Below are 27,863 nucleotides of genomic sequence, written 5' to 3'. Positions count from 1 at the left end.
GGAGAGGAAGACTTTTCTCTGTCCACCCTTAGTTCTGTGCCTTTTGAATTCTGCATCCTCAACAAACATGAAAAATACTACTTATTTTAAAACATCCAATTTATTGGGGAAAAAATATTACCCAGTTACCTTCATTCTGAATATTTCAGCATTTTTGACTTCTCTGTCTTCGTTTAGCTTTGTTACAAGGTGTTGCAAAGAAATCGTAGAGGCTCGTCCGTCTTCTATCTCTTGTTCTTGTGATTCCAGGAGTTTTGCCAAATGTGTTTGAAAATGAGGTGGTGTTTTAGGACTCTAAAATAAAATCAAATGCCATCCAAATACCTGATTAAGTGAATGTTTTAGAGCTCATTTTAGATGTATATACCAACCGTACAGAAAATCCTTAGTTTGTTTAGCTTGTTATTCTAATTCTTGTCCAAGTAAAACACATAAAACACTGGTACTTTTTTATCAGGTAAAAAGCAGAAAGGTGTTAGTAAAAATCTTTTTCTATAAAAATTTGGAAAGTCTTAGGAATTTCCAAATTTTTACCACTCACAAGACTGTTTATTCCTCCTGAAATGCACCGTTTTTCTGAAAAGTGGGGATACCTGGGGATACTCGGCAGCAAAATCCATCACGTGTTCGAGTTGTCTCATTTTGAAGTTATATTCATTCTTTTTCTGTTCTACTTCCTCTTTCTTTTGGTTTAGCTGGGAAAATCCACAGAAGGTTATAAGTTAGAAAATAATATGAGGCACATGGTCCAATTAGAAGAGCCAATCTTCCCAAAGCATGTGGAAACAGGCTTTTTACATCTTTTTTTTATTTGATTAATAATTTGCAAAGCAGTAAGATTAAAACAAACAAAAAACCCCCAGCAATTTTTAAAGTAATAAATGGTAATATCTGGAGCTGCCGTTTGTGTCTGCATACCTTCGTTACTATTATAACCCTCTCATTTCCGGTTTGCAATTTCTTTACACTTAAAAAAAACAAAAACAAAAACAAAACCTTTCTTTTTAGGCTTCACAAATGATCAAAGGGTCATCGGAGTAAAAATACCAACTATAAAACAACAGCAGCCAAAAAGATGAAAATCAGCCATGACCTTCCCACCGTGGTTAGAACTTGCTGGCACATGTCAAGGGTTGAGGGTGGGCGGGAGGACAGCCAGGCTCCATGGGAGCAAGAGGTCGGTAAGAGCCCACAGGGCAGCTGCCCAACCACCTACGTGCTGAGGCAGGGACCTCCACGACCACGCACCCCATCCTGCGTGACACTTGCCCCTGCGTCTGTCTCACCTCGTGCTGAAGTTCTTGGATGAGGGCCTCCTTCCGGGTCAGCTCCTCCTGGGCGGACTGCAGGAGCCCCGAGTGCTTTTTCGAGGCCTCTGTGAGCATGTTCAGCTGTTCCGTAGCGTGAGCCAGGTCCTCACAGAGCATATCCCTCTGTTAGGGGACCATCCCCACAAAAGAAGAATTTCTTAATTGTGGGACTCCAACAAGGATTTGCACACCAGTACTAGGTGAGATTTCTAAAAGGTTAAGAACACTTTAAATGAGAACTTTTATTTTTGGCTTGCGTGGGAATCCATTCCAGGACAAGATTAGGGAACCGGCCTAGAGATAAAAACGACCGGAAGTTCATACGGGCAGCCAGCTGAGGTTTAACTGCACCCACTCCCCTGCCCCTTGCCCGGCCTCTCAAAGTGGACCTGTCTTTCCTCGGGAGGACTCCAGGCACAGGGCCCTTGCCTACCTGTTCTCATCAATGGACGTGAGTCCTTTACACACTGGACGGTAAGTATTAGGTTGGTACAAAAGTAATTGCAGTTTAAAAGGTTAAAAATTACAAAAACCACAATTACTTTTGCACCAAGTAAGGAGGAGGACTCCTCAGCCAGCTGGGGAGAGCTGGGCAGTCACCAGGCTGTGACCCACTGTCACAGGGCATCAGTTTCAGGGGAGTAACTTGATGGAAAGTGACAGAGAGGATTCAAGTCCCATAGGTTGCAAATGGAATTCCTTCACACACAGGGTATGTAATCCCTACCGAATTAGAGAATCCACTGGCCCTGACCTTCCAAATGTGTGTATATATGCACATATAGAATGCTACACACACAACACATACAATATTACACATATATCATAGAGACAATACGTGTGTGTATAACATATATGCTTGATATAGCACATATATGCTGTTGTTTTTGTGAATAATTGATTACTAAGCTCATTATTTGAATAGATATTCAGGCAACGCTTTGGAGTTTCCATGTAGACATGCATATCACCTTCAAATAACAATCATTTTCCCTCAGTTTTTATAATATTTGTATCTCACCTTCGGTTCCCATTTCATTATATTGGCTGGGAACTCATGTCGTTAAAAAACAATGTATATGACAATTCACATACCATAGCCATAATTCTAGATTTTAGCTATAAAGACCAGCGATAACTAGAAAGGGAATGTGAGCTGGCTATTTGTGGGGTCAATTCCACTTGAATCTAAGATACTTCAACATGCGTACTCACAATTTTTGTTAGGAAAGACAGAGACAAAGGAAGTAAGGAGAAGCTGCTAGGTAAATCGCCTCGCGCACTCATCATTCAGCTCCTCCCACTCAAACAGCTAGCTCTCCCTTTTTACTCTGCCACTCGGCAGTGTGGCACTGAATTTTTTGTCCACAGTTTATACTTAGTCTAAGACTTTAGGGTGCACTAACTTTTCAGCTGGCCTCCTAAAAATACTCCCCGCTGAGAACTTATACGGTAGCAGGCAGTGTTCTTAGCACTTTCTATGTGTTATCCCATTTCACCTTCACAACATCTTACGGGACAGGCAGGTATTGTTAACCTCCACTTTGAGATGTGACAAGTGAGGCACAGAGAGAAATGTAACTTGCAGCCCGAGGTCGCACAGCCAGCATTCAGACTCCTATGCAGTCTAAGCCCTGCTGCTTCGCTCAGGCTGGAAACCACGGTGCCCACTCTGACTGCTGCCTCCTGTCACAGCAAATACCCAGCTGGACACCAAGGCCTGTCGACTGCGCTGGAACACTTCTCAGCTTGATCTCAGCCCACAGTCCCACCAGCACTTCGTGGTTCACAACTTATTGGCGCCAAGCTGGGCGCAGTCTGTGCCATCCGAGTTTCTTCCTGAAGGTTCCAGCTGCTGCCCCTCAAGACCCTTCACTACAGGCTCGGTCTGCTCCATCTCAATGGTCAAGCTGGTCACACCCGGCTGGTCACACCTCAAGCTGGTCACACCCAGCGGTTCCCCTTGTGGGGGATTGTCCACAGACATTCAAAGCTGCCAACCCACCCTCCCTATCAGTCTCGTACAACTTCTTTCTCCTCTGGGAAGCTCTTTGGAATTCTCCAGGCACAAGTACGCCCCTCCCTCCCTTTTCTGTGCTCCCAGGTCATTTATTACACAGTCCATCTATCTCGTACACTAGACTGCATTCTTTGAGGTAAGAGAGTTTCAGTTGTTCTTCCGTTCCCAAATGCCAAACCAGGCACAGGAGGGTTCAATAAATATTTATCCAATTTTTTTCATGGATAGCATAGTTTAGCAAGAAAACTTTACTTCTAAAGCAAGTGCAGAGCAGTGTACACAGTCGGTTACCATCTGTGTGAAAAAACAAAACAAAAAAAACTAAAGGCACATAGGATTTGCCTAAAATATCTCTGGAAGGATACACAAGAGGGAATGTACATTGCTTTACATTATTTTGAATTTTGAACCATGTGACAGTACAGCTTAATTTTTAAAAAGATAAATTTACATCAACAACAAAATAATTAGAACTAGCTTTGGCCGAAACACTAGAGGCAAGCCTGAGGTTAGTTAACCTGTGAACTGACCCTCTCTTTGTTCCCTGCTCCTTGCACCCAAAGAAACACAGTTCCACTCTGCAACCCTTTGGAAGAGGGTCAGTCATAGGAACTTACCATGGTGTTAGCACAAATGAATGAAAATATACAACAATGTTACTGTTACCTATTAACTGTCTAACTACCCCTGAGGAAAATGGCTCTAATAATGACGTATTCCTTTAAAAAATCCTCTATTCACTAAGAACTTCCACACACACACACACACACACACACACACACACACCCGCATATTGACAAGTAATAAAGCAAAAAAAGTCATGGTGTGTTAACAGTTACCTCTATGTCTTCAGAGAGTATTCTCAGTCTAAGGGTTTCTCTCAGATCCAGAATCTCCACTTCCTGTTTCTTAATCAACTCTTTGCTCTCTTCTTTGTCAGCTAAAGCAGAGTTGTATTTGCACTGCAGAGAAAAAGAGTCATGATACAAGAGCTATCTGCTTTATTTTCTGTATTTTTAAATTAAAATAATTTATGAGTCTGAGTTCTAAAATGATATCCAGATTAACACAAATTAATTCAATAATTATTTATTGGATGAAGGTATGGGAGAATAAATACATGAACGGCAGGAAAAAAAAAAGGTGAAGCCCCACAGGTATCGGCGAAAAACCATCTGGCTTTGTCACCTCTATTAGGAGACTGCCTTCAGAAAGAAAGGTGGAGTGCAGCAAGCTCCCTTTGGAGCTAAGAAGTGGGGAACACTGACAAAAACCTTCACCTTGACCCAACAGAAAGAGGAAGCAGCAACATTTAACTTAGATACATGCAGGAGAAAGTAGTTACTTTAGGAAACAACAAAGTCCAATAATGGAAAAATAAACTCTCTTTCTATATAAGGAATGTCTCTGAACTTAACTAAAATGTGTTACATTGTTTTCTTGAAACACTTATGGACACTATACCTTTAACTATCACAGGCAACAACCAGACTTTTTCTGACCTAGTTTGGATCAGCAATCCCCCAAAAACGCAGAGAAGTGTTCCCAGGGCAGTGAAATCTGAGAAATGCACACCGCACATTGCCTCCCAGGGAGGCACACTGCATGGTGACACAGTAACCGCTTTGCCGGGTCTGAAAATATAGACCCTGCTGAGCGGTAACTAGTTTTTCCACATCTGTTTGACCACAGAATCCTTCTTGTGGTGGAGCGTTTATTTACTGTGTGAGGAGTCTCTGAAGTGTGTCTCATGCTCGAATTTAATATCTTACTGGTGACAGAACCTACATTTACGTCCTTCAGTTCCTGCCTCAGGGTGTCGATAGTTTCTGTTTTCTCACAGACTGATGTTCTCAGCTCCTGGATCTGGCTTGTGAGGTCGGTCACCAATTCCTGACGAGGACAGAAATAGGATCTTCACACACATTGGCATTAAGGAGGAGATTATGTTTAAATGAGAGATTGTGTAGCTTTCCTAATGACAACAGAAGCAAGCCAGTGTTATTTTAGCAAAATATGTCACCTCACATTATTAATATCAATTTATACTTTAATGGTTTTATACCATTTGATGTAATCATTTGCTTTGGTTTAATGAAAGAATAAGAGCTAGATATAGAAGAAATGTATACCTGATTTTGTACTTGGACTTACATATTATGTTGATTATTCTAGTTAAAGTTAACACCGAGGATTTGAGAATTTCTATCATGGGACTCAGAGCCAACAAGAAAGGGTCACACTAACAGCATCCGAGTTAAAAGAGGTGAGACGTATTTTAGAAGCATTGCCATGGAGAGAGAGAATAGTTTGCACGTGAAAAATTCACTTAAATGAAAAACCTCACTCTAGCAACCTTGGAAGGTGAACAAGGCCTAAGGGCAGACAGAAATGCCAGCTATCAGTCATCCTGGGAGCAGGAAACCGGAATGATAAAGGCACATTTATTTTAAAAATAAAAAACCAACACAAAAAAAAACAGGGAAATGAAGTTTCTACCTACCTTGCTATCATCTCTAGCCTTCTCCAGAGAACTGATGACTTTTTCAGTAGCACACAAACTCTCCTCTAGTTTCTGTACTTTTGCCATCTATGGGGGTAAAAATATTTTTAGAAAAAAGAATTAAATCATAAAATTAACCACACACACTTTAAAAAAAAAGTTGAAATCTGCTTTCACAGTATACAGTGTACACTAAGAGGAGTACTTGAAAATGATAAGTTGGGTTAAAAGACAATGATTTTGTGGTCTCTATCCTGAGACCACCAACGAATCATGATAAGCCACCCGAGACTTAGAAAATAAGAGCTGAAAAATAATACAACAAACCAAAGATTCCATCTTTTTATTACCAATTGTCAACCTCTGAAAACTAAAACAGTTGTTATAATAAACTTTAGATATCAGGAAAAATTCCAAAAATTAGAGTTAGCCTACAGGAATATACCTGCTGCTCACACTTGGCCATCTCTTTCTGTTTCTCCTGACGAACAGCCTCAAGAACATCTAAGATTTCTCTGGAAGAGAAAAATTATCTTTTACTGGTGACTTCATTCTTTGGAAACAGGAACTGAGTCTATTTGTACGAAAGAGATTCAAAGCAACGCAGCCAAACTTTACGAGGCACAAACTTGGTGTTAAGTGTATCCCAGTACAAGTCAGAATCTATTTGACAAGAACCCACTTCTGTGCCACAATAGATTATTTTTCTTCAGAGTACTTAGGACTCCCTAGCATAACATATAACATATAGTATTTATTTATTACCAATCTCTCTGTGCTAGAATATAAAACTCATGAAGATGGCGCTATTGTGTTCACTGTTTTATCTCTGAGTGTCTGGCATTTGCCAGAACTGGCTTGTTGGATGCCACTAAGTGTCGAATGAGTGACAGAATGTTAGCTGCCTGTTTCCCAACTAGATGTTTGCACCCACTAGATGTATTCGCCACTGCATACCAGGGCCTAGATGACAATCTCATAGTACGAACTCTACAAATATAATAAACAAATACAAATTCTTCTCATTAGAGTAACATCACTCGGTGGGCTGAGGCCGAGAGGCTGACAGAGATCACCAAGGAAAAGAACTTGCAGAGAAAGGAAAGAAAGAAATGGCATTCTTATTAAGGGACCAGGGGGAAAAAAGAGTAGCTAGAAAAAGAGTAGAGACAGAAGTAATAACCAATCCCCATCCATATTCCAATAATAAATACTGTGATTTATTAATAGAAGACCCTGAGTTCTGATCACCACTGTGCATTTCAAAAGTACCAAAGGTAGTTATTGAATGTTTTAAAAAATTAAGTTCCTCTACATAGTGATTGATATAAAAGAATCTGATATTCATTTTGGAATGCTTAAAAAAATAACTTTAGAGGGTATCAGCAATTAAAAAAACAAAATAAAGAATGTGGTAGTAACTTATATTTCAAGTCAACTAGTGGAAAAAACAAATAGCACTCACTTAGAACTGTTTTCTTTATCTTCTTCAAATTGTAATAATAATTTGTTATTGCGTTCTTTTTCTGCCTCAAAAAGCTCCATCAAATTCTAAAAGACAATGTGACATTAGATGTTCAGTAACTGTTACTAGTCATGTGTAGTCAACACACGCATCAACAAGTTTCTGTGTGGCAGGCACTACGGGCCAGGCCAGTGGAGGAAGTTAGGAAGAGGTCAAAGCAGGGCTTGCCCGGCACTCTAAGGAACAGTCACACATTAGGACAAGTTCATGAGTAATCAATAAATACCCTTCTTAACTTACATTCAGATCAGATTTCAGAGTTTCATTTTCTTTTTTGCAGTTTTGGAGGTTTTTTGAAAGTTGGTCAATTTCAAACTTCATTACTTCTTGTAAGTTTTCATAGGAATCCTGTAGGCAGGCTTTGCTCTCAAGAAGCTTTTCATTTTCTAATCTTTATCAGGAAAACATTTGTACAATGGTAAATATAAACATTAAATGTAGTTCTGCTGGTCAGATTATCTGCAGATCAATTTATCCCATCTACAGACCATTCCCAACTTACAGAAGCCTTGATTGATGTAAATAAAGCTCCTCGAGAACTTATGTAAAATGTCCATGACACACAAACATATGAGACAGACTAGGCCACGCACAGTGTGATGGGGATGGAAAAGACAGGGTGGGCGTGTTAGCCTGTAGCCATCTCCTTCCTCATTTTTTCTCCCATGTGTCAACCAGACACGCTTCACTGATTGGCAATCTAGTGATGGGACTCATTTAGGGGGTTCCAGACCTAACCCTCATTGTAACCTAGGGACTGGCCATTAGTTTTGTTGATAGCTCACCTCTATCCTTTCATCACATAGTCTCCCAACACTACAAAGGTTTTTAAAGATGGCAAATGTGGCTTTGATCTGAGCAAGAGAGTAAACTCCCACGTGACAGAACCATCTTTTCATTCACGATTAGTTACTGCTTTTTAGGTTTTCATCCTCTTGTTCTGCCCCGCCCCCCCAACATATTGTGACATGCACTAACATCCAGAGTTCAGCCAAGAACTAGTGAACAATGAACCTGACCTGTCGACCATCCAAAGCAAATGCTTCAGCTATTACAGGAGGTTATTAGCTAGGGGTCTATCTGCTTTACTAACTGAAGGCCGAGCAGCAGTAGCAAATTGCAAAGCGATATAAATCAGTTGCTAAAGACAGATGTATAGAAAATAGATAGTAGGGAGGGGGAACATATGTATTTATGACACAAACTGTATATATAAATGAGGCAAAATAATTTAAGAAACACAGAGCGGTGTTGTGCTGTTTTATGCAGGAAGAGCCACGGTGGAGTATAAGCAGCCCAATAAGTGATGCACTGAGAACAATTAAATTATATCCAATTTAAAAAGCAAGGAAAAGTTGTTATTTTTAAGATAGAATTTAAATACAGCCAAATATAGTGAATTCTTAACATTTTAGATCTAGTTCAACTCTGACATGTAAACATGAGGAAATTAAGATCCTATAAGATTAGTAAAGTGACTTGACAAAAAAAAAAAATCCCATACAATTATGACAGAGCTAAGATGAGGTTCAGTGATTCCGGCTTTAAAAACAAATGCTAGGTATAAGAAAAAACAGCAGTGCACCTGTGATGGTAAGTGGCAGCGCTGCAGAGGCAGAAGAGGGAAACTAGGGTCAAGTATATGGTGATGGAAGGAGAACTGACTCTGGGTGGTGACTATATAGATGATATATTACAGAATTATATGTTTGAAACCTATATAATTGTACTGAACAATGTCACCCCAATAAATTTGATAAAAAATAAACAAATACATCTAAAGATAAAAAAATAAGTGGCAGCCGTGGTGTTGGCAAATGAGGGTTCGGGGGTGATGAGGGCCGTGTGGACACAGCACACGCTCCTCTCTAACACTCTCTAAAGGGAACGAGTGATTCACATGGCAGTTGATGGTTGCCAAGCAGGAATGTGGGCCCTGTGCCACCAAACTGGTTTTTAAGAGGATGCTGAAATATGATTTTCACAAGAAAACTCTCATTTTTAAAAATGCTATTCTAAAACTTTTAAAAAAGCATACTGGGCATGCCCAATAAAAATGTGCAGAGATCAATGTGGCCTGCAGATCTTAAGTTTTCTTCCTCTATTTTAATTCCTTCTTGTATTTTCAGAAAACACTCAAGAGCTACGGATTTTAATGTTTGCAACTTCTATAAAATTTAAGTTCAAGGTTGTCTATGAGTAGCTTTTCTAGATTGAGCAATCACACTCACGTCACACTCAAAGCACCACATTCAACACGTCCACTATTAATTATTGCTGAAGACCTAAGAGACAGTACCAAACACAAATTGTTTTCAGTTACGTTTTACAAGAGGCTGAAAGTAGTAAGGAAAAAAAACAGTGAAAAAACAATATACCTCTTAGAGTACTTGACTAACCAGCCAGCCTCTGGAGAGCGACTGTGGACGATGGTGACGACTATTGATTTGGTCTACTTTGCACTGTCCCTTCCTCTAGAAAGAACACCTTTCACTTTGGAACAGGCACATCACTGGGGCTGGGCCAACACCAGCTCCAAGCCTCGGGAAGTGACTGGTCCAAAGGCAGGCAGATGACTAAAGCAAGGCCAATTCAAATTCTCCGGGGATTGATATATGGCTGTGGGCAGAGCAGACTTCTTCGCAGGGGTGGTTATGCGAGGAGACAGAATGTAGAGCAGTGAGGCAATCTGTTCCCTGTCCCATAGAGGAAGGCCCTCAACAGTAGGACAGAAGGAGGGCAACACACAGAGGGAGGCAGGACAGGGACTGAGAGAGAGAGACAGAGACAGAGACAGAGAGAATGCACACTGGCGATGCTGTTTGAGACTCAGTCTTGCTTGTCCCTGAAATCAAAATCACCTCCGGGGTTCCCAACATTGTGAGCCAATAAATTACCTTTTTGTTTGTTTAACTAATTTGAGTTGGGTTTCCAGCACTTTCACTGCCAACAGTCTGGGTTAGCGGTCAAACAGGCAACGTGAAACCCTAGCAGAACAAGGGTACCTGACATGATCCAGCTGGAGCTGTACATGCACGTGTCTCTCGGAAAGGCTACTGAGTTCTCTCTCCTGACTCTCTCGGAACGCACTGTACTCCAGCTTCACCGAAGACAGCTCCTTGTCGGCAGAATGAAGAACTACTCGCAGGTCATGCACCTCACTTTTCAAAACTAAAAGGCAAACAAAATAAATCCTCAACAGGCTTCCATATGTATATATTATTTTTTAACAAAGTACGCAAATAAATTTGATAGGTATCTTCACACAATCAGCAAAATCAAGCTGAAGAGACCATTTTCAGTAAAGATGTTGAACAACTAAGTGGTGGGCACCTAGGAGCACTGAGATTTCCACTTTCTTCCTCTCCCTTGCTCATGGTTTTTGGTATATTTCTACCAAAAAAGGAAGAGTTAACGTCTTTCTGTCCCCGACTTGTAGGTCACTTGATTTTCTACATTTCTCCTGTAGAGTGTACATCAAAACTCAATATAAGTGGAGAAAAAAAATCAAGAGATTTAACATATTTTAAGTGACCTAATCTTACTTATTGAAAGAAAACCTCTTGGAAATGTGCCAGACTTTCCACAACGACTTAAACGCTTCTGGTCTTCTAAGGAAACTCCAACTGGAAGTAAAATTCGGTAACTTCTTAGATCAAAGAAAACAGAATGGCTGTCTTTTTTTGTTTTAACTTTATTACCAACTACGGCAAATGCTTGGATGAAAAGAGAAATAAACTGAAAAGAAAAACAAAAAACTGGGACTCAAATGATATTCCCACATCTACCAATATGTACCAAAATATAATTTATGCTTTATTTTGTCACTATTAAAACATTATTCATCTTGTGAATTCAAGATGCTTCATTTTCAAAGCAGTTTAAAACTTTAAGCAAAGAACTGTATCATTTGCTTATGAGCAGTCCTGAGCGGACTGTCCTTTATGATATGTCACTAGTACCCACTGCCATGCAAACTCAAGTCTGGTCATCGAATTAAAATAATCCAAAATACCACCAACCAAAAACACGAAGCCCAGATTTAGTTATACAAGTAAACAGATACCGGGTTATGGTATTGAGATCCAAAGCTCCCAGTTGTTCAAACTTACAGTCATTCTTAGTTTGAGTGTCCTGAAGTTGCTTTTCAAGGGCATTCAACTGTGAGAGACGCTCTTGCTGCTGCTTGGTCCAATCTGTTCTCTCAGATGAGAAAAGCTGCGGGAAAGAGATCAATTTACTGAAACAGGGACACTGGCATGCTGAGATACACTTCAAATCATTACCATGGTGTTTTTATCAAATCTAGTTTTAAGGTCTCAGACCAGAAGAAAAGCGGATGTTCCCATCAGCTACAGTGAGGATGCCCACCAGAGGGCGGGACCCCTGCCAGCCACACAGCAAGGGGCCCCTTGGCACCATCGACTACGAGGGCCAGACCTCGGGCTATGGTGTGTGTGTCTCACCATCAGGGCACGATGCAAAGTAACAAAGTAGACCATACAGCTCACAGCAGCCCGAACTAAGGCTTCGCCAAGTCATTTTCCTCCTGTAATACTCTCCCTTTGGGAATCTGTTTCACACATTTCTGGGCCATCCTCTGGGTCTCACCTCCTGCATTTGTATAGAATGATGTTCCAGTTTGTCAATGTGCTGCTGAAGCTTTAGGTTCTTGCGCTCTTCTTCATCCAACTTGACTTGAAGGGCACTCATTTGTTCCTACAACACAAAAACTTCAGTTGTCCAAATGCTTTTAATGGAAATCTCAAACATTCCAACATTTCTTCACATTAAAAAAAAACACACAAAAAATAAAACTCAACCCCATGTGGGACAAAGGCACCAAAGGCTAGTTTGGAACCAGAAAACAATTTCAAAAGACAACACGAATGATCTCTCATATTGCAGAATGACATTTGTGGTCCGTCAAAGTGGGTCATTTGAAACACAAAGGAAAGAAGTGATAAAAATTAAAATCATGGATTAAACTATAGAGCCGTCAAACCACAGAAGCTTTCTCAGGGCTGCCTGGACTGACTTCACCAGAAGTACTCCATGACTTCAAAAGGGCAAAATTTTGGAATTTGAGGTGGGTTAGATCCCTCTAAATGTCACTAGACAGAGAAAAACTTTTTAAAAAATAAACAAATCACTAGAATTCAGAAATAAAGAAATCTCACATTATTTCAAATGTACCAAAAACTGTCTAAAATTTGATCTATAATAAAATTCTTTCAACTACTTTAATTTCCACATAAACCAGTTCTGGACCACGAAGCTAGTGGCAAACTGGTCTTTTGACATATAAAAACCAAAGTTCCAGGAGATGGCAGAGTGACTTGCTAAATGTTGCAAAGTGAATTAAAAGAAGAAGAGTGGGCTGATTTCTAAGCCCAGGACCTTTACGCATCCGTACTTAAAAACAGATACTAAACAGGTTGGAACACTGCAAGTTATAGAGAATTAAAATGATAAACAAAGAAAATTCCTTTAAATGATTGCCTAATTCTTTCTTTCTAAAAGTAAACATTACCTGCACCATTCTAAGCTCTTCGGAGACAGCCTCAAAAGCTTGTTCGTTCATCTCAGGTGGAACTGGCTCATTTAAGATATCATCACCTAATCTGCTAGAACGGTGAGTGTGCGCAGCGCCTAAGCTCCCCATTTCAGGGCTTAATTTTGGTCCTGCTCGAGACCGAAGCTGGTACGCCTTGGTTGGTGTAGTTATAATCTGCAGCAAAAAATGATTATAACAAACAACATTAGCACACATGAAAAAAATACCACATTTAGTCATTGTGTGAACACAAAGGATAAAACTGAAACTGTATGAATCAAAAGAAAAGAACAAGTGTCCTTGAGAGGTAGCATAGAAATGCCCAAGTGGAAACAAATTTATCAATTCAATGTAGTCTCAAGCAAAATTCTATTAAGACTTAGAAAGATGTAACTTGATAAGCCGATTCCAAACTTTTTACAAAGAATAAATGTATAAAAAGAGACAATTAAAAAAAGAACAGATTGAGAAGACTTCTCTGGCCAATATAAAAATACATTAGAAGGCCATGATCATCTAAAAAATGCATTATTAGCATATGAATTGTCCAAAATAATATTGAAAGAAAACACAAAGTCCAGAAATAGAACGATTTATCTGTGGAAAGTTCAAAACAGCAAGAAAAACAGAAACCGTTAAAAAGTTAAATACCTATTTCATACCACTCAAAAATAAAATAGATGCATTTAGGTATCTCAGTGTAAAAACAAAATTATAAAAATAGTAAAAGAAAGTAAAATATACTGATGATCTTGAGATTGGGTCTTTAAAAATGAGTAAAAGAACAATAAACCTGGCTGTATCAAAAATTTAACATGAAGGCAGAATATATTCGCAGTAGGTACAACAAATAAAAGACTAACAAATAAAAACTACAAATCAGAAGAAAAAGACACACAAGTAGTAGGAAAAGGGGCTCTTTTTTCATAGAAAAGGATATACAAATGGAAATGAACATAGGAAAAGATGTTCGACTTCACTAGAAATGAGGGAAATGTAAATTAAAACCTTAACAAGATACCGTTTTTCACCCATCAGACTGTCAAACATTAAAGAGCCCGACAACGCCAGTTCTGGGGGCTTGTGCTGGGTAATGAGTGCTCCCCGACTTCCTGGAGAGGCACATGTTGCGGCCCCCTGTAGCGGGTCCTTCCTTCAGCAGGACTGATTCCAATCTGAGACGTCCTAAGACTACCCGGAGAATGCCTGCACTGGAAACTATCTGCATAAGCCATGGGTCATCCAAAACACGGAAGCCTCAGTGTAAAAGGAGGTAGCGCTCTTGGCATGAGTTAATATGGGAAGACCCAAGGTATACCCCTAAGTTAACAAAACCCCACTGCAGAGTAACATACATGGGATGATTTCGTTTATTTTTAAAAACAAGGCACACCAAAAAACAATCTATGGAATAAATCTACATATCTTTCTCAATCCATGTATATCTACAGCACAAAATTGTTAAGAAAAAGGATTCCCAAATTGATAACAAAATGACCCCTGGGGATGGGGGTGAAGGACTAGATTAGACCCCAGTTGGCAGTGGGGCTCAGTAGGAACCCTAACCTACACTTGAACATATGTATATTTTTATTAAGCAAGGAGAATGTACTCGTAAAGCACTTACATAATTAAAAATGAACAATAAAAGATCTGCATTGCTAAGCGAATCTTAGCAAATATTTTAATCCCCTTCTTCCTCAGCCATAAAATGAAAATAGGACTAGAATGTCACAGTGCTTCAAACTCTAATGCCACTATGCTAAGGTGCGACAGACACAAATTATGAAACATTCGCCAATATTCACAAGTATTTAAAAATGGTTTCCTACACAGATTTTAAAGGCTATCCTGTTTTAAAAGCAAAGAAAAATATTTTACCTTTATAAGAAAAAATAGCATTTTCCAGGTTAAATCATGATATAAGCATACAATAGATTCTTATGCAGCTGCCAAAACAAACAAAAATCAAAAGAAGAGAAGGTTCTTTTTTCCCTTCATGTACTGGACAAACTCTAAACTATGGTTCTATTTTAAAACAACCAATCACGATGTAGAATGACGTGTATTATATGTTTGTGTAAAATAAGAACAAGAAAGAAAACAAAAAAACTCGGTGACACTGCCTCCAAATGGTCCTGGCTGGCTGGACGGCTAGCAGACGGAAAGAGACTTGTCATTGTATACGCTTTGTGCCTTTAAATATTCCAGTCACGTGAATTACCTATGCAAACAAATGAATAAAATCACTTTTAAAAGCAGTTTCTTATTAAGTGACACCCAAAGCATCACTGCTGAAGTGTAAGTTTCAGATGTGTGAGGAAGTTTCTGATTAGCCTTTGGAGAATTTGGTACAAAAAGCTTATTAAATCACGAGCAGCATCAGCTCTTAACCTTTCGCTTTCTTTGCGTATTCTCCTCTCTCCTCAATCACAGATGATGACAGGCTTTTTCCTTTTATGAAGGCTATGGTAATTTAGGGGGAAAACCCTCCTGTTACTCCCAGTGTTCCCCTTCACCCTATAGTGGTCTCTGTCTTTAGGATTTCTGTTCTTCCACTGCAAGCTTTGAGCACACAACACATTAGAGCAACAGCTGCTATTTACTGAGATCTACCTGGTGCCAGGTACTTTATTATCTCATTGAATTCTCTAAAAAACCTAAAGAAAAAAAAACCCAATTAAATGATCCTCATCTCCAATTCAAAGACAACAAATATGACACTAGGAAACCCTGCCTGAGGATAGTGACACATTAGAATATGAATACAGGTCTGACTCCACCGTGTATTCTTTCCTGCAGCACCTGCCACTTGGGTACATGTCAGAGCACTAGGAATGGTTTCACCCTGGGTTATCTGCCTGCGAGGGATTCTAGCATACGTGGATATAACTTGCAAACTCCATTATTAATAAAATAAGATAGCAGTGACTTAAGACTGAAGTACTGCTTCAGGTTACCTACCTTAAGAGTTTCAGCATGAATTTTATTCAGCTGAGAGACTTCTTGTCGCTTGCAGGCTTTTGTTGCTTCCAAAAGGTTTTCAAGATTAAGGTTTGCTTTTTGCAAAGACTGAAGTTCTGATTCCAATTCTAGCTGCCTTTTCCTAATAGACATTGAGTATTTCAGGTAATAAGTAAGGTTACACATTTGTAAAGTACTTTACGGTTTATGCACTCACATAACTTTATAGTTATCTCTTTAAATCAGAGATATTCCATTACACAGCTCAGAGACTGATGATGTCAGCTGATGACGAGTAAACGGCAGAGCTCCAATTCAGAAACCCAAACAGTCCATGATGACTCCTTTTGAGATACATTATTTCTAAAACAAATACTTCTTTATATTTTAAGTAACTGAGGATTAACCTCAGTTATAATATGAACGTGTTGTATCTTTGTTTTCTTTTATACAAAGAGCATCAAGTACGAATGTTAACAAATCTGAAATTTCTAAAACTACAGATATAATTCATAACAACACTGGTTTAAATTTGGTGGCCGGATAAAGAATTTACCATGTAAGTTCAATAACTATTCATCTCAATAGGTATATCCCTTAAAACATTCCTATCACCAAGTTCATTAAATATATTATTAAAGAGCTAGAAGTCTATGTCAATTATACTTCAATTTAAAAACAATGAGTAAAAAAAGAGCAAAACTAGAAGCAAGTCCCTTTCCCTCATGTCAAAACACATTAGTTGCTATATGAGAATTTAATATTTTAAGTAAAATACTCAATTAAATCGCCACTGTCAAGCCCTAAACCAAACCAACACTGAAAGATATTAAAATAGGTGAGCATGAATGTGTATTTATACTTTACCTGGTTAGTTCTTTGAATTCTTCATACTCTTGCTTTGAATTATTCAGCTCGGTCTGAATTTGCAGAAGTTGTGCTTTTAACTTCTCGGTGTTTGCTAATGAACACGGCTCTTTTGCAACTTTAGGAGAGAATCCTTGCTGACTTGATAATAAGGGAACAACTTGGTCTGTGAAAGATAAAAATAACAGAATCCATTTTCTAAGTTCTCTGCCAGGTATTGTTTTGAAGCACAAGAAGGAAAAATGAGAAAAGGGTTGGAAGGTGGACCCTAAAATACGAAAGCCTATAACTCAGCAGGAGTCATAGATACAGAACACAGTGTGGCAAACAGTAGTAGAAGTTGTTTTTCAGAAGCTCAAAGCCACAGGATAGAGGGGCATATATTTAAGGCCACACCAGTCAGAGCAAGAGCCAACCATGACGGAAGTGCAGCACACATAAGGCTGGAGGGGAAACATCGCCAGCTCAATCTGGCAGGAATCAGTGCCAGCAGCTAATGTTAACAGTCAATGAATTTTAGGAAAGGAAACAAATAGCAAAAGCAGCAAGTTGAAAGACCTTGGTATTGTCTACCAGGTAAAAAAGATTAATTTTTAAATCTCTTTTTAAAAGATTAAAATTTTAAAAAGTTTGCTTAGAAGACTGAATATGTCGAAGAGAGTCTCACTGAGTTGCAGTGTGGAAAAATATCAGGTAACAATTGTCTAAAGAATGATGTATGTTTTAAAGACGGAGGGGTTCAGAAATTACCGTTATTATCTTTCAAAGGCGTAAGTCAAGGTACGATTGAGGCCAAAATGTCCGCAAAATACAGAGAGCCTTGTAGGGAAAAGTGGTTGAAATAACACAAAAAACTTGATTTTAACTTTATATCTAAAATCTTAGTCTCTCCACAACCCAAATACTAATAATTTTATTAAGTCACAACAGAATGGAAGAAGGCTTGGAAAAGGAAATTTTAAAAAGCAAGGAGACAAACAGGCTTCTTTGAGTGCAGAATAAAACGATTAGAACTTTCTCGATTTCAACCTAAAGAGAAACAAAGGCTAACAGTATGATAAAAGACCATGAAAATATTCACTGTACAAATGGAGCAAACACAGACTTTGTTACTAGATACCAGAGCATTTACACCACCAGCTGCCAAGCCACTAAGTTAGATTCAGTACTAACTAAACCACGTTTCACAAAAGGAGAAGTAAACTTATGGAAATACCATGTAACTAACAGAGTGGACGCCGGCAAGCATGACCAGAGACCATGACACCAGGACCAAAAACACTGCTGTGTGGACCAGGAGTTGGATGACGCTGACATCTCTCAACATACAGACCTTAATCGGGTCACAGACATTCCCACTCTACATGCATTCATGTTGTGCTTAGTTAACAAGCACTTTTCATTTCAAATACTTAAAACAGGAAAATTCCATTTAATAAAAATTAAAATATTTGAATAAATCTTTTATCCACAAAACCAAGATATATAATGGTTATTTCCTTGCGATATCCATTAGCTTACATAACTTACTACTCTGATTTGAGAAAAAAGTAGAGAAAGTACCATTTGATAACTTAGAAGAATAAGTCTGTATATAAGAAGTTTACACACCAGATCTGGAGGCTAAAATGAAGACCCCCCCAATGCAAGGCAATAAAAAGCCCTTTAAAACAGCCCCCGTGCCCCTAGAAGGCATGTACTACAACAATCACTTCTTACTTTTGTCATTTTTCTCTGTGCCAGATACTTCAGAGAAAGCTTTTTCTAGCATTGCAATGGTCTGGGCATCCATTTCTTGGGCTCTCTTCACGGGCTCCAAGGATCTCAGTCTTCTATTTTCCTCCCTGAGGGAATGGTTTTCCATAGCATATTTTGCAACTCTGGGGTGGTGCTCTATCTGTGACACAGAAGAATGGCAAACTTACAAGTTCACAAACATGTCCTTAATGAACAAGTGTTTCTGAAAAGCCATTAGCAGTGCTATGAATGCCATGCGCACTGCTGGTGATAGCCTGCTGTGTCCACTGCGGAAAGCAGCCTGGCATTTGTGATCAGAGACTGAATACGGGCACATCCCACAGCTCCACATTCTCCGCCTGGGTCTGTACCTTCACCCGGGCATCTAAGGAGATAAGCACAAGGGTGTAGACTACGGCAGACTCTTCATGCAAAGGCGACTGCTTACATTAACGTGATGAAAAGAGTAAGGGAGCTCTACTGACCAGGATCGAATGCCCTCCAAGATACGGTAAGCTGCCTTTTGTGTACAAAAGGAATAAAAGTAAAAATATCTATCCATACTAGTTTGAATGTGCATAAAACCTCTGGGAAGATATACAGAACCGAAAACCGATTATCTTTGGTTTTCAACGATGTCCTGTATGAACTACCCATCCTTCCCAGGGAAAAAGAAAACAACTTCGAAGGGCTGCCCTGTACAGAGCCTACCCATTCAGATAACCTGTCCTGAGCACCAGGATGAACGAGGCTTTGCCTGCTGGGGCTGGACGCGGTGGTAGCAACATCACGTCTTCCCCCCTTTTCCCTTCAGATTTTATTATTTTAGAAAATGGGACGACACCACTGATGTAATCACACGGCCAGTTCAATTCATTGAAAACACTTTCCATTATATTCCACTGCATTCCAAAAATTGGGTGACAGATTTATGTTTGCCTTGGACTTCTTTTCTTTTTAGGAATACTGTAAATGGTATGTACTCACTTGTTCTCGCAGAGTTTGAATCTCATCCCTTAATTCTGACAGCAAACGATCCTGCTCTTCTGGCAGAAAACTTCCCCGCGATTCCTTGTGGAGCTTCTCCAGACGCATTATTTGGTCCTCTCGGAATTTCACAATCATTTTATTAGACTGAATAAATTTCTCTTTTTTGAGAGTGAGGTCTTCTAACTGGGTAACTTTTTCTATTAGAGACTTAAGAAATTCATAATTTGGTTAAACGTGAAAAAGAAATCAGCTCCCCTAAATTTTCACAAACCAAGCAACAAATACTAACTTCCCATTTTATCTCAAAGGTAAAATTTGATTTTTCACAGCCTTCCTTTGTTTTATTTACTTGTGCCATTTTTTTCCACTCAGAAAGGCACCACATGGTAAAGCCTAAAATATCTTACATTCCCTTTATACTAATCCAGTTTCCTACCTTCTTTTCCTGTTCAGATTTCTTAAAGAATAACATTGCCTCTTGGAAATACTTCACGTAATTAGTCTCATCTCTGTCTATAATTGATCCAGTAAGAAAGGGAAAGAGGAAAAAAAATGTTTAGCTCTCAAATCTGAAGACCAAGATACAAGCTAAAACAGCCTTTGACTGACTGCTCTCAATTAATCTAAAACATCCAAACTCTTATCACCAGATCACAGATTTCAAATTAACCCAGTTACCTAGTAGTTCTTTGAAGAAAAATAAGTCTCTCTCATCCTATTTAGTAAACATACATAGATTACACACGATATAACAGAATCTTAGCAGTGAATCTAAATGAAATTTATGAGTATGTCTTTTTGGCAATTAATAGAAATGAACTATTCAAAATTATTTCTACTCCCCCTTCCCACACATTTCACAGAATTCAGTGCCTACAGAATCTGTATTTAGTAACAGACCAAGTTCCATATTCCCACGTAGGTGAAATAAACAGAAACAAACTCTTGTGGGGAAATCTGAGTAGTCTGATCTGTTGTGCCTGTCGTCGAAGGGTTCTCACACTAATATCCACACGTGGTCGTCCTCAGGAGAAAGATCACTGTGCTCATCGTACCTCTGGACAGAAAGCTTTCTGGTGGTATCTGCCCTGAAGAAAGCTGGGCCAGCTGTTCTTTGAGCCTCTTCACTTCAGCTTGGAGCTGGCTCACATTTCCTTGAGTGTCTTCATTTACCACTGCCTGTTCAAGAATTTTTTAAGAAGCATGAAAAGAACGTTTTTTGAGTTGTACAGTCTTGTTTTACATTTGTTTGTATGATTTGGAGTGACGGACAGCAAACCAAACTGCACTTCCGTCTCACAAACAGTGGTCAAAAGGCCACCAAGACCACCATGTGCTATAGTGGGGAGGAAGCTTCCTTGCCTGTGCTCAGACCCGCAGCCAGAGACTACGCTCCCACTCAGGTCTCCACTGTTGACTAGTCCTGGGCCCCATTGGGCTGGGTCAGCCCTGGGATCTGGGTGTGTTCATGGAATCTGCCTTCTTCCTGAGACGGACAGCCCGCCCCTACGGTGAAGAGCAAGGCCCTCAGTGGGTGTGACGTTCCCTCTGCCTCAGCTTATTCTAAGACTGTGAAGAACTGCAGGGCTGGCCTGGGCTCCACTAGCAAGGTAGAAACCACTCTCTCCCAAGGCATCCAACCCTGTATTTCCTAACAGCCCTCCTGGAAGGAAGGGTTAGCGTGACAGCTCCATTTATCACCACACTTACTACTATTTTAAAGAAATGTCTCTTTAAGAAATTCTTTTAAGAGAAACGTCTCATTTGAGATGACATCTGTGAGTTTCAAAAAGGCCCACAAAACCTACAGGGTGACAACAAGAGCCAACAGCTGAGTACCAACCAGATCAAAGGGACCCAGTTGTGAAATACCCAATGCTCGAGTGAAGGAAAAAGCCCTCTGAGAGCCCCACGGTCTCCATGTTGTCTTAAGCCAGGTCTGCCCATTGGGAAAGATCTAAATAGTTCACCCTTAACAAGTCCCAGATATCTCAGCCACTTTTGCTGTAGCACGGGACTTACCATTGACAGTGACTTGTGTAAGGCTCCCAGTTTTGTTGTTTTATGTGTTAAGAAGCCATTTCCAGTTGCTTCTGATTCTTATAGCCTCATTACAGGGCACTCCTGTACATTCTGACATCATAGTGGCATCATAATTCGAATTACTCCTGCCGTCTTCACACTCTAAAACTTCTAGTAAGTCCCAAGAGATAGGGTCAGGATGCTCTAATGAATTTTCCTCCTCATATAACAAATACCCCACCAGAGGGTCATAATCCAATAAAATGAATGAATGACTACACCTACCGTGTTTCCCCGAAAATAAGAACTAGCCAGACAATCAGCTCTAATGCGTTTTTTGGAGCAAAAATTAATATAAGACGCAGTCTTATTTTACTATAAGATCGGGTCTTATATAATATAATACCGGGTCTTATATTAATTTTTGCTCCAAAAGACGCATTAGAACTGATTGCCCGGCTAGGTCTTATATTCAGGGAAACAGGGTACACTCTTCTGACTTACGCAGGGAAAGAGACAACGTGGACTCCTCCACTCTTACCATAATAAGATGATCAGGGAGTCTACTTTTGGGGTAAGAATGACCAATTTCTCCTTTGAAAGATAGTGGAAATTAATCACTGCACTCCATATTTTACCTTATTTTTAATCAGCTTGGCTCTTTGAGCAAAATTCAGCGTTGACAGGGTTTCCCCGAAGCACCTGGGTCCGGGATGGACGTTGGCGACTATGGCTGTTTTGGCGTTACCACCCAGGGAATCCTGTTTAATGATATGAATGGCACACATTTTCAGAGAAGAAACCACAAGATCTTTTTTAAGCAAAGATAATGTATGCTCTGACCACTGAGGCTGAGAAATTATCCACCTGTCAGCCTCTGTAAGCGTAACCAAAACAAGGGCCCAGGAACCCAGCGGGCTACTTTACCCGAAGTAAGAAGGTCAGCTTGGAGTCTCGGTAGCACACGTGTCTCTGTTTGCCATTACCCACATCGACAAGGGCGGTAATCACTTGGCCCAGGCAGCTTAACGATCGGTTTATGTTACCTGCTTCCTAAGGCATGGGCGAAAAAGAACAAAAACTCAGGCGCACTAGTTTCATTGTAGTATTTTGAATTAAAATATGCCTAGCAAGGTGACAATTTTGAATGGAAAGGGAAGTTAGGGACAATATTAATTAAGGATAACTAACTTTTCAGCAAAAAGTTGTCCTCAACTATCCCCTAACTTTTTCCTATTTGACACACACTGCAGTGTTAGTGTTCAAAGACAGACACAAAAATCATGTGAAGGAGGGAAAAAAAAATCAATGTCACCTCATGATTGTAAAGGTTTTAAATTGACCTATAGATAGGGATAAAAACAAGAAAAAACAGAGAAGTTGGAGTACTGCATTACCAGGCGTATTTTTCAATGCTTTTATGTTAACATGTTTACTACATAATGAGGGTGTGATAACTTGTAACTCACCCCCATGTCCCACAAAGCCACTGATGAACTTACTGCAAGAGAACATCCAGTCTAATTCTGTAAAGCATAATAAAACCCCCTTTAAAAAGTGGTTTGGGGAGAAAAAAATGTTTGCTGGATTTTCACTCTAGGAGCATATTTCAATAATTGGGTCTGTAGTGGAGGGCTCAGAAAAAAAGAGAAAGGGGAAGGAGCACTTTCTGTTTACTAGATGGGATGCTACCCAATTCATGAATCATTCAATAAAACCAATTAGATCTTTAAAGAAAGGGAGAGAACGAGTAGGAATTATAAAGCAAGAGTTCTGGACTGCCACCACCTGCTTTACCCTTCAGTAAATCAGGAAGACGGGAGCGCTGTCTGAATCTCAGCTCTACTCTTAGCTGGGTTCCCTGCCCCCACCCCGCCAACTTACTTCAATTACTTTAAAATAGAGAGAGGATAATAGTACCTACTTCCCAGAGTTGTTGGGAAGGATAAATGAGTTAATATACGTGAAACATTCAGAACAGACCCGGCGTGTGTCCTATTATAATAAACGTATGCTATTTTTCTTTGCTTCATGTGTCAATAGAAACACGAGCCTGAGATTGCCTGAGAACTCAAATCCTCGCTTTTAATGCAAAAGTAGACTCTCCTCCACTGTTTCCGACTGTCGCCCCTAGCCCTCACACATGCTACAGAACTCACACACATATATTATTACCATACACACATACACATTGGCAGTACGTATGTTACAGGAACTGCTGTTCCCACTGGTACTAAGATGAGGTCCTTAACCCTCACCCCCAAAACATTAAACAGCACAAGCGCTCTCCTTTCTCTTTAGGCTCTCCCCTCATGAATCTGGTAATGGTGGGCCAGGTGGCTAAGTTCTTATAAAACAGGCTTTCTGCACAAAGTCACTTCAGACTTGTTTCCCAGCGCCTGGGGAGTGGAGAGCAAACTTGGCCGGCACTCCTGATCCTCGATGATCTCGGCCGACTGGCGCCTCCAACTGGACCCACACACTGATCTGTGCTGAGATGACAAATGCCACACTCCCTTGGCATCCACAATAATCCTTAAGATAACCCCTGCGGGGCATGTGGTCCCTGTTCCTCTCTCCCTACCCAAACCCTGCCCTCTTTGAGAAAACTCAAGAACTGCTACTTCCCCATGCTTCCCCTGAGCAGTCCATGTCACACCCTTGTTCCTTTGACCGCTGCTGCCACGTGTATTATTGTCCGCTCTGGCATGAATTCAAATACGCATGCTACTGACAGACTTGTCCTATCCCATGTATGTTTACCATCCTTACCCCACAACAAAAATTTCTGTATCTTTTGAATGAGAATAATTTCTTATTTCTTTGTAGCTCTCACAACACTTAGGTTGGCATTGACTCCTAGTAAGAATTCACATGCAAGTTCAACTGAAGATCTTAATTCCATTATTACCTTCAACCTCATCCCTTCTGCGTGGGTGTCTTTTTGCCGTTCAGATCCTGCTAAATCCACCAGATTGAGTAAGGAGGTCCGTATATTCACAGCCTCATTGCTTTTCTCCATTGACTCTACTGTAATTGTAAAGACTGCATGAGACCTAGAAGATTCTCTGTTCATTGATGTTGATGCCACACGTCTGTTTCTCCATCCTCCAGACAACACCTAAGCAAAAGGAAACTACGTCATCACAACCTCCAGGTGGCCACAAGAGCTACTAACATCAGCAGGAAATTCATAAACAGTAGTGAGAAAAATATTGGTCCATTGAGGAATCTACTCAAGGTATTTTCCTTTCCTTTTCCTTTTTTGTCCCCTCTCCATGTTACGGAAAGAGAACAAAGAGGAAATCAAAAGGCACAGGATCTAGAACTGGTCTTGCCATTCTCTGTGTTAACACAAGTCACAAAATCTCTCTGAACCCTTTCTTTACCTAGACAATGAGAAAGCTAGAAAGATAAATCTCAAAATGACCTTCAAGCCCCAAATTTTGCCAGCTCTTTCGGTCTATAAAGTATATGTTCTCCCTCCCTATTTTCTATGGCAAGCAGGGTACATAAAGGTTCAGACTGCAGGCTCTAGAATCAGATGAACATGTGGTCAACTCCTGGTTCTACTGCTCATCAGTTGTGTGGTCTGGTGCCAGTTGAACCTTTCTGAAGCTCAGTCTCATATTTGTAAAATGGGGATGTGGGTACCTATCCAACAGGGCAGAACACCTCAAACTGTAACCTGCATACTAATAACCTAGGGATGTTGTTAAAATTCAGATTCTGATTTAGTAGGTGAGAGGTAGAGCCTGAGATTTTCATCTGTGTCATGCGCCCATGTGATCGTCATTGTCTAAGAACTACATTTTTGAGTACAGAGGTCGTGATATGTACAGCTGGTTTAACCAGCAGAGATCCCAAGAGCTCCCCAAAGGATCAGCTCCCAGGAGGAGACACTAAATAAATATGGACACTATGGACTGTCTCCCCAGGACCTCTAGGATGGTTTTTAAGAGTGTCTGATTGGAGTGAATAGCACCAAAATAGTACAAAATCAAGCAGCTCAAAGTTCTATTTTAACTAAGGGGAGAGCAATAAAACTGTCATATCCTTTTCTCTTTTCTTCTCATGAACATTCTGGGTTATGCCTTTACAAAATATTTTGAGTGGCTCAACTCTTTTGTTGAGATCGAGGTGCTTTTCACAGCATGCTACGGTGTCTAAGGATCAGAATGCTGAAGGCAGGTACCTGATAGGCTTCAGCAGCCGAGGTCACCACCTGCTCCGCCGCCCCAACAACAAAGACGCCCTTCTTGATGTGCTCCCGTAAGTACAGCCCAGCCGACGCAGAGTCCAGTAGGTCGTAGATCTGCTCATTGTAGATTTCAATAAAGGAACACTTACAAAGGAAGCTCTTTCCAGCCCCAGCCTGTAAGAGAAGCCTTGTTTAGATAATATTTTCATGCATTCATCCCTATCTTTCATGAGCATTAATCTTTCACTTGCTTCCCAAGTACAAATTTCCTAACTATTATCCTTTACCCCACACTAGATACCTAAAAGTCAGTCAAAAAATCTAGATAACTAGTTTCAACACACCATTATATTTTAAAGCAGCACCTGTGGTTCCAGGATCCCTGAAGTTTCCAGAAGTGCTGGGAACCAGAAGTGCTGGGAACTGAGCTGTCCAGATGGGCAATCCCATTATTTATTTGTCTTCCATGCTGGACTTCCTCATAAAATTTTATTTGAAGTGTTACATTCTTTTTTCAAAGACCAAAAATAATTTATTTTAAAGGCCTCTCTGTAGAATTTTCAAGCACAGAAATGCAAGGCACTAAACATTTCACTGGCATGCTACGTGCATGTCTAACTGCAAGAGTTAGGGACAGTTTCCGCAAAGGAGTAAGTGGCAAACCAATGTATGTATCAGTGTCCTTGGTACACATGTAATAGAACATAGAACACTGAGAGCTCTTCAGCCTGGAACTTAGCAAGCTAGAGAAGCACAGTCGTGAGAATGGCCCAACCCGGGAGCCAATGGAAGAGGAAAGCCCACAGCCTCGGATGATGGAGCCACACCACATGTGGAACAAGGAGATCACAGTCAGGTGGTAGCATGTGCTGCAAAAAAGGTAACGATGGGCCCATCACTACTGGCCATCAGGAGGATCTATCAACACCTGCAGTGAACGGTGAGCCTCAGTACAGGGGTGATGGAGCTCAGTGAATCTGGTTTCCTCAGTTAAGACTTTCTTTACACTTTCTCTCTTGCAAAATCTGAATGCCTAAGAAGCACTATTCTTCTTTCTTTTAAACCAGCAATCTGGGTTCACGGATGATGCAAGTTTTATAAATTAAAAACTTTCGGACAATAAAAAAATTCAGAATCCTTCATTTTATCTTAGAATTCCAAGTTTTGTTTTATCCTACACTTTCTATACGCTAAGCCTATCCACATTGTAAAGTACAACCCCTCCATGTATCATGAGTTATTAGTAGCTAACGACTCAAAAGTAGGTATTTCATAGAATTGCTTTATTTTTACAGTAAGTTTTACCTTGTCTTTTTCACGATCAATTAAGGAAAACAAATATTCAAAACTTCGTGGGATTACTCCTCTCAGGTTATGAGAAAAATTATCAGATTCAGATGGTCCTAAAAAACCGTAAAATATATAGCTGTTTATTTTTGTTCTTATTACAGGAGTCCTTCAAAATGGCAACACTGAAAGGCAATTTATACAGAAATAAGATGACACATTATATAGTTTCCTATCTGTGCCCCCAAACAAGTTAAACTTGGGTCTGTGAGAGATTGCACAATAGAACCTGCCTATCCATAGGATTGAAGGACAGGCCCACAACAGTCACTAACCAACTTTAAAAACTAGTTGTTGTTTAATAAATTTTTAAAAAATCCATCTAGGTACCATCCTTGAAATTCTTCCTCCTGCCAAGTACCAAAATTAGCAGAAATACCAAACAATTGTACTTTACTTCTTACATATAATATTCAATCTCATGGGCTGACCTGTACCCACTGGTTGTGTCGCCATAAGCTAATTACTTATTCTCTTGGATTTCCCAACTGTAAAATGGGGATAATAATGGTAAGAACTACCTTACAGGTTATTATTAAAAATTAGCATTTGCTAATATTTTTTAAATTGGGCAGTAAAAGCCAAGCTAGTAAGGAACATACTGTAGGAATCTTTCAAAAGATTTCTATGGAGACAGAAAAATACAGAGTAATACTATCTCTATTTTGTAAATATTAGGGAAAGGGGGAGATGTGATTGGATAAGTAAATAACAGGATTTTACAGAATACTAATTATATATATATATATATATATATATATATATATATGAGTATGTAAGAAAAAATATAGCTAGAAAAGACCTAGAAGTTGCTATAAAT

The 27,863-nt window shown here is 39.8% G+C and overlaps 1 protein-coding gene across 1 annotated transcript in view; it reads right to left on the bottom strand.

The window, feature by feature from the left end:
• The window catches only part of KIF15 (kinesin family member 15), a 50,357-nt gene that overhangs the window by 8,721 nt on the left and 13,773 nt on the right, over positions 1 to 27,863 (bottom strand). Inside the window, exons 6-29 of the mRNA XM_081071410.1 lie at positions 27,002 to 27,099; positions 25,691 to 25,870; positions 24,407 to 24,616; positions 22,423 to 22,548; positions 22,134 to 22,256; positions 20,529 to 20,652; positions 19,910 to 19,986; positions 19,471 to 19,680; positions 18,466 to 18,643; positions 16,747 to 16,912; positions 15,880 to 16,021; positions 12,892 to 13,089; positions 11,970 to 12,077; positions 11,471 to 11,576; positions 10,364 to 10,529; positions 7,599 to 7,749; positions 7,299 to 7,384; positions 6,279 to 6,348; positions 5,834 to 5,920; positions 5,119 to 5,223; positions 4,170 to 4,292; positions 1,287 to 1,433; positions 594 to 695; positions 130 to 294 (exon numbers count right to left, since the gene is read on the bottom strand). Coding sequence (XP_080927536.1) covers positions 130 to 294; positions 594 to 695; positions 1,287 to 1,433; positions 4,170 to 4,292; positions 5,119 to 5,223; positions 5,834 to 5,920; positions 6,279 to 6,348; positions 7,299 to 7,384; positions 7,599 to 7,749; positions 10,364 to 10,529; positions 11,471 to 11,576; positions 11,970 to 12,077; positions 12,892 to 13,089; positions 15,880 to 16,021; positions 16,747 to 16,912; positions 18,466 to 18,643; positions 19,471 to 19,680; positions 19,910 to 19,986; positions 20,529 to 20,652; positions 22,134 to 22,256; positions 22,423 to 22,548; positions 24,407 to 24,616; positions 25,691 to 25,870; positions 27,002 to 27,099 — 3,248 coding nt within the window. The remainder of the gene's footprint in view (positions 1 to 129; positions 295 to 593; positions 696 to 1,286; positions 1,434 to 4,169; positions 4,293 to 5,118; positions 5,224 to 5,833; positions 5,921 to 6,278; positions 6,349 to 7,298; positions 7,385 to 7,598; positions 7,750 to 10,363; positions 10,530 to 11,470; positions 11,577 to 11,969; positions 12,078 to 12,891; positions 13,090 to 15,879; positions 16,022 to 16,746; positions 16,913 to 18,465; positions 18,644 to 19,470; positions 19,681 to 19,909; positions 19,987 to 20,528; positions 20,653 to 22,133; positions 22,257 to 22,422; positions 22,549 to 24,406; positions 24,617 to 25,690; positions 25,871 to 27,001; positions 27,100 to 27,863) is intronic.

Source organism: Rhinolophus hipposideros (assembly GCF_964194185.1).
Source record: "Rhinolophus hipposideros genome assembly, chromosome: 14".
Taxonomy (NCBI): domain Eukaryota; kingdom Metazoa; phylum Chordata; class Mammalia; order Chiroptera; family Rhinolophidae; genus Rhinolophus; species Rhinolophus hipposideros.
This window is presented reverse-complemented; position numbering and strand designations above follow the sequence as displayed.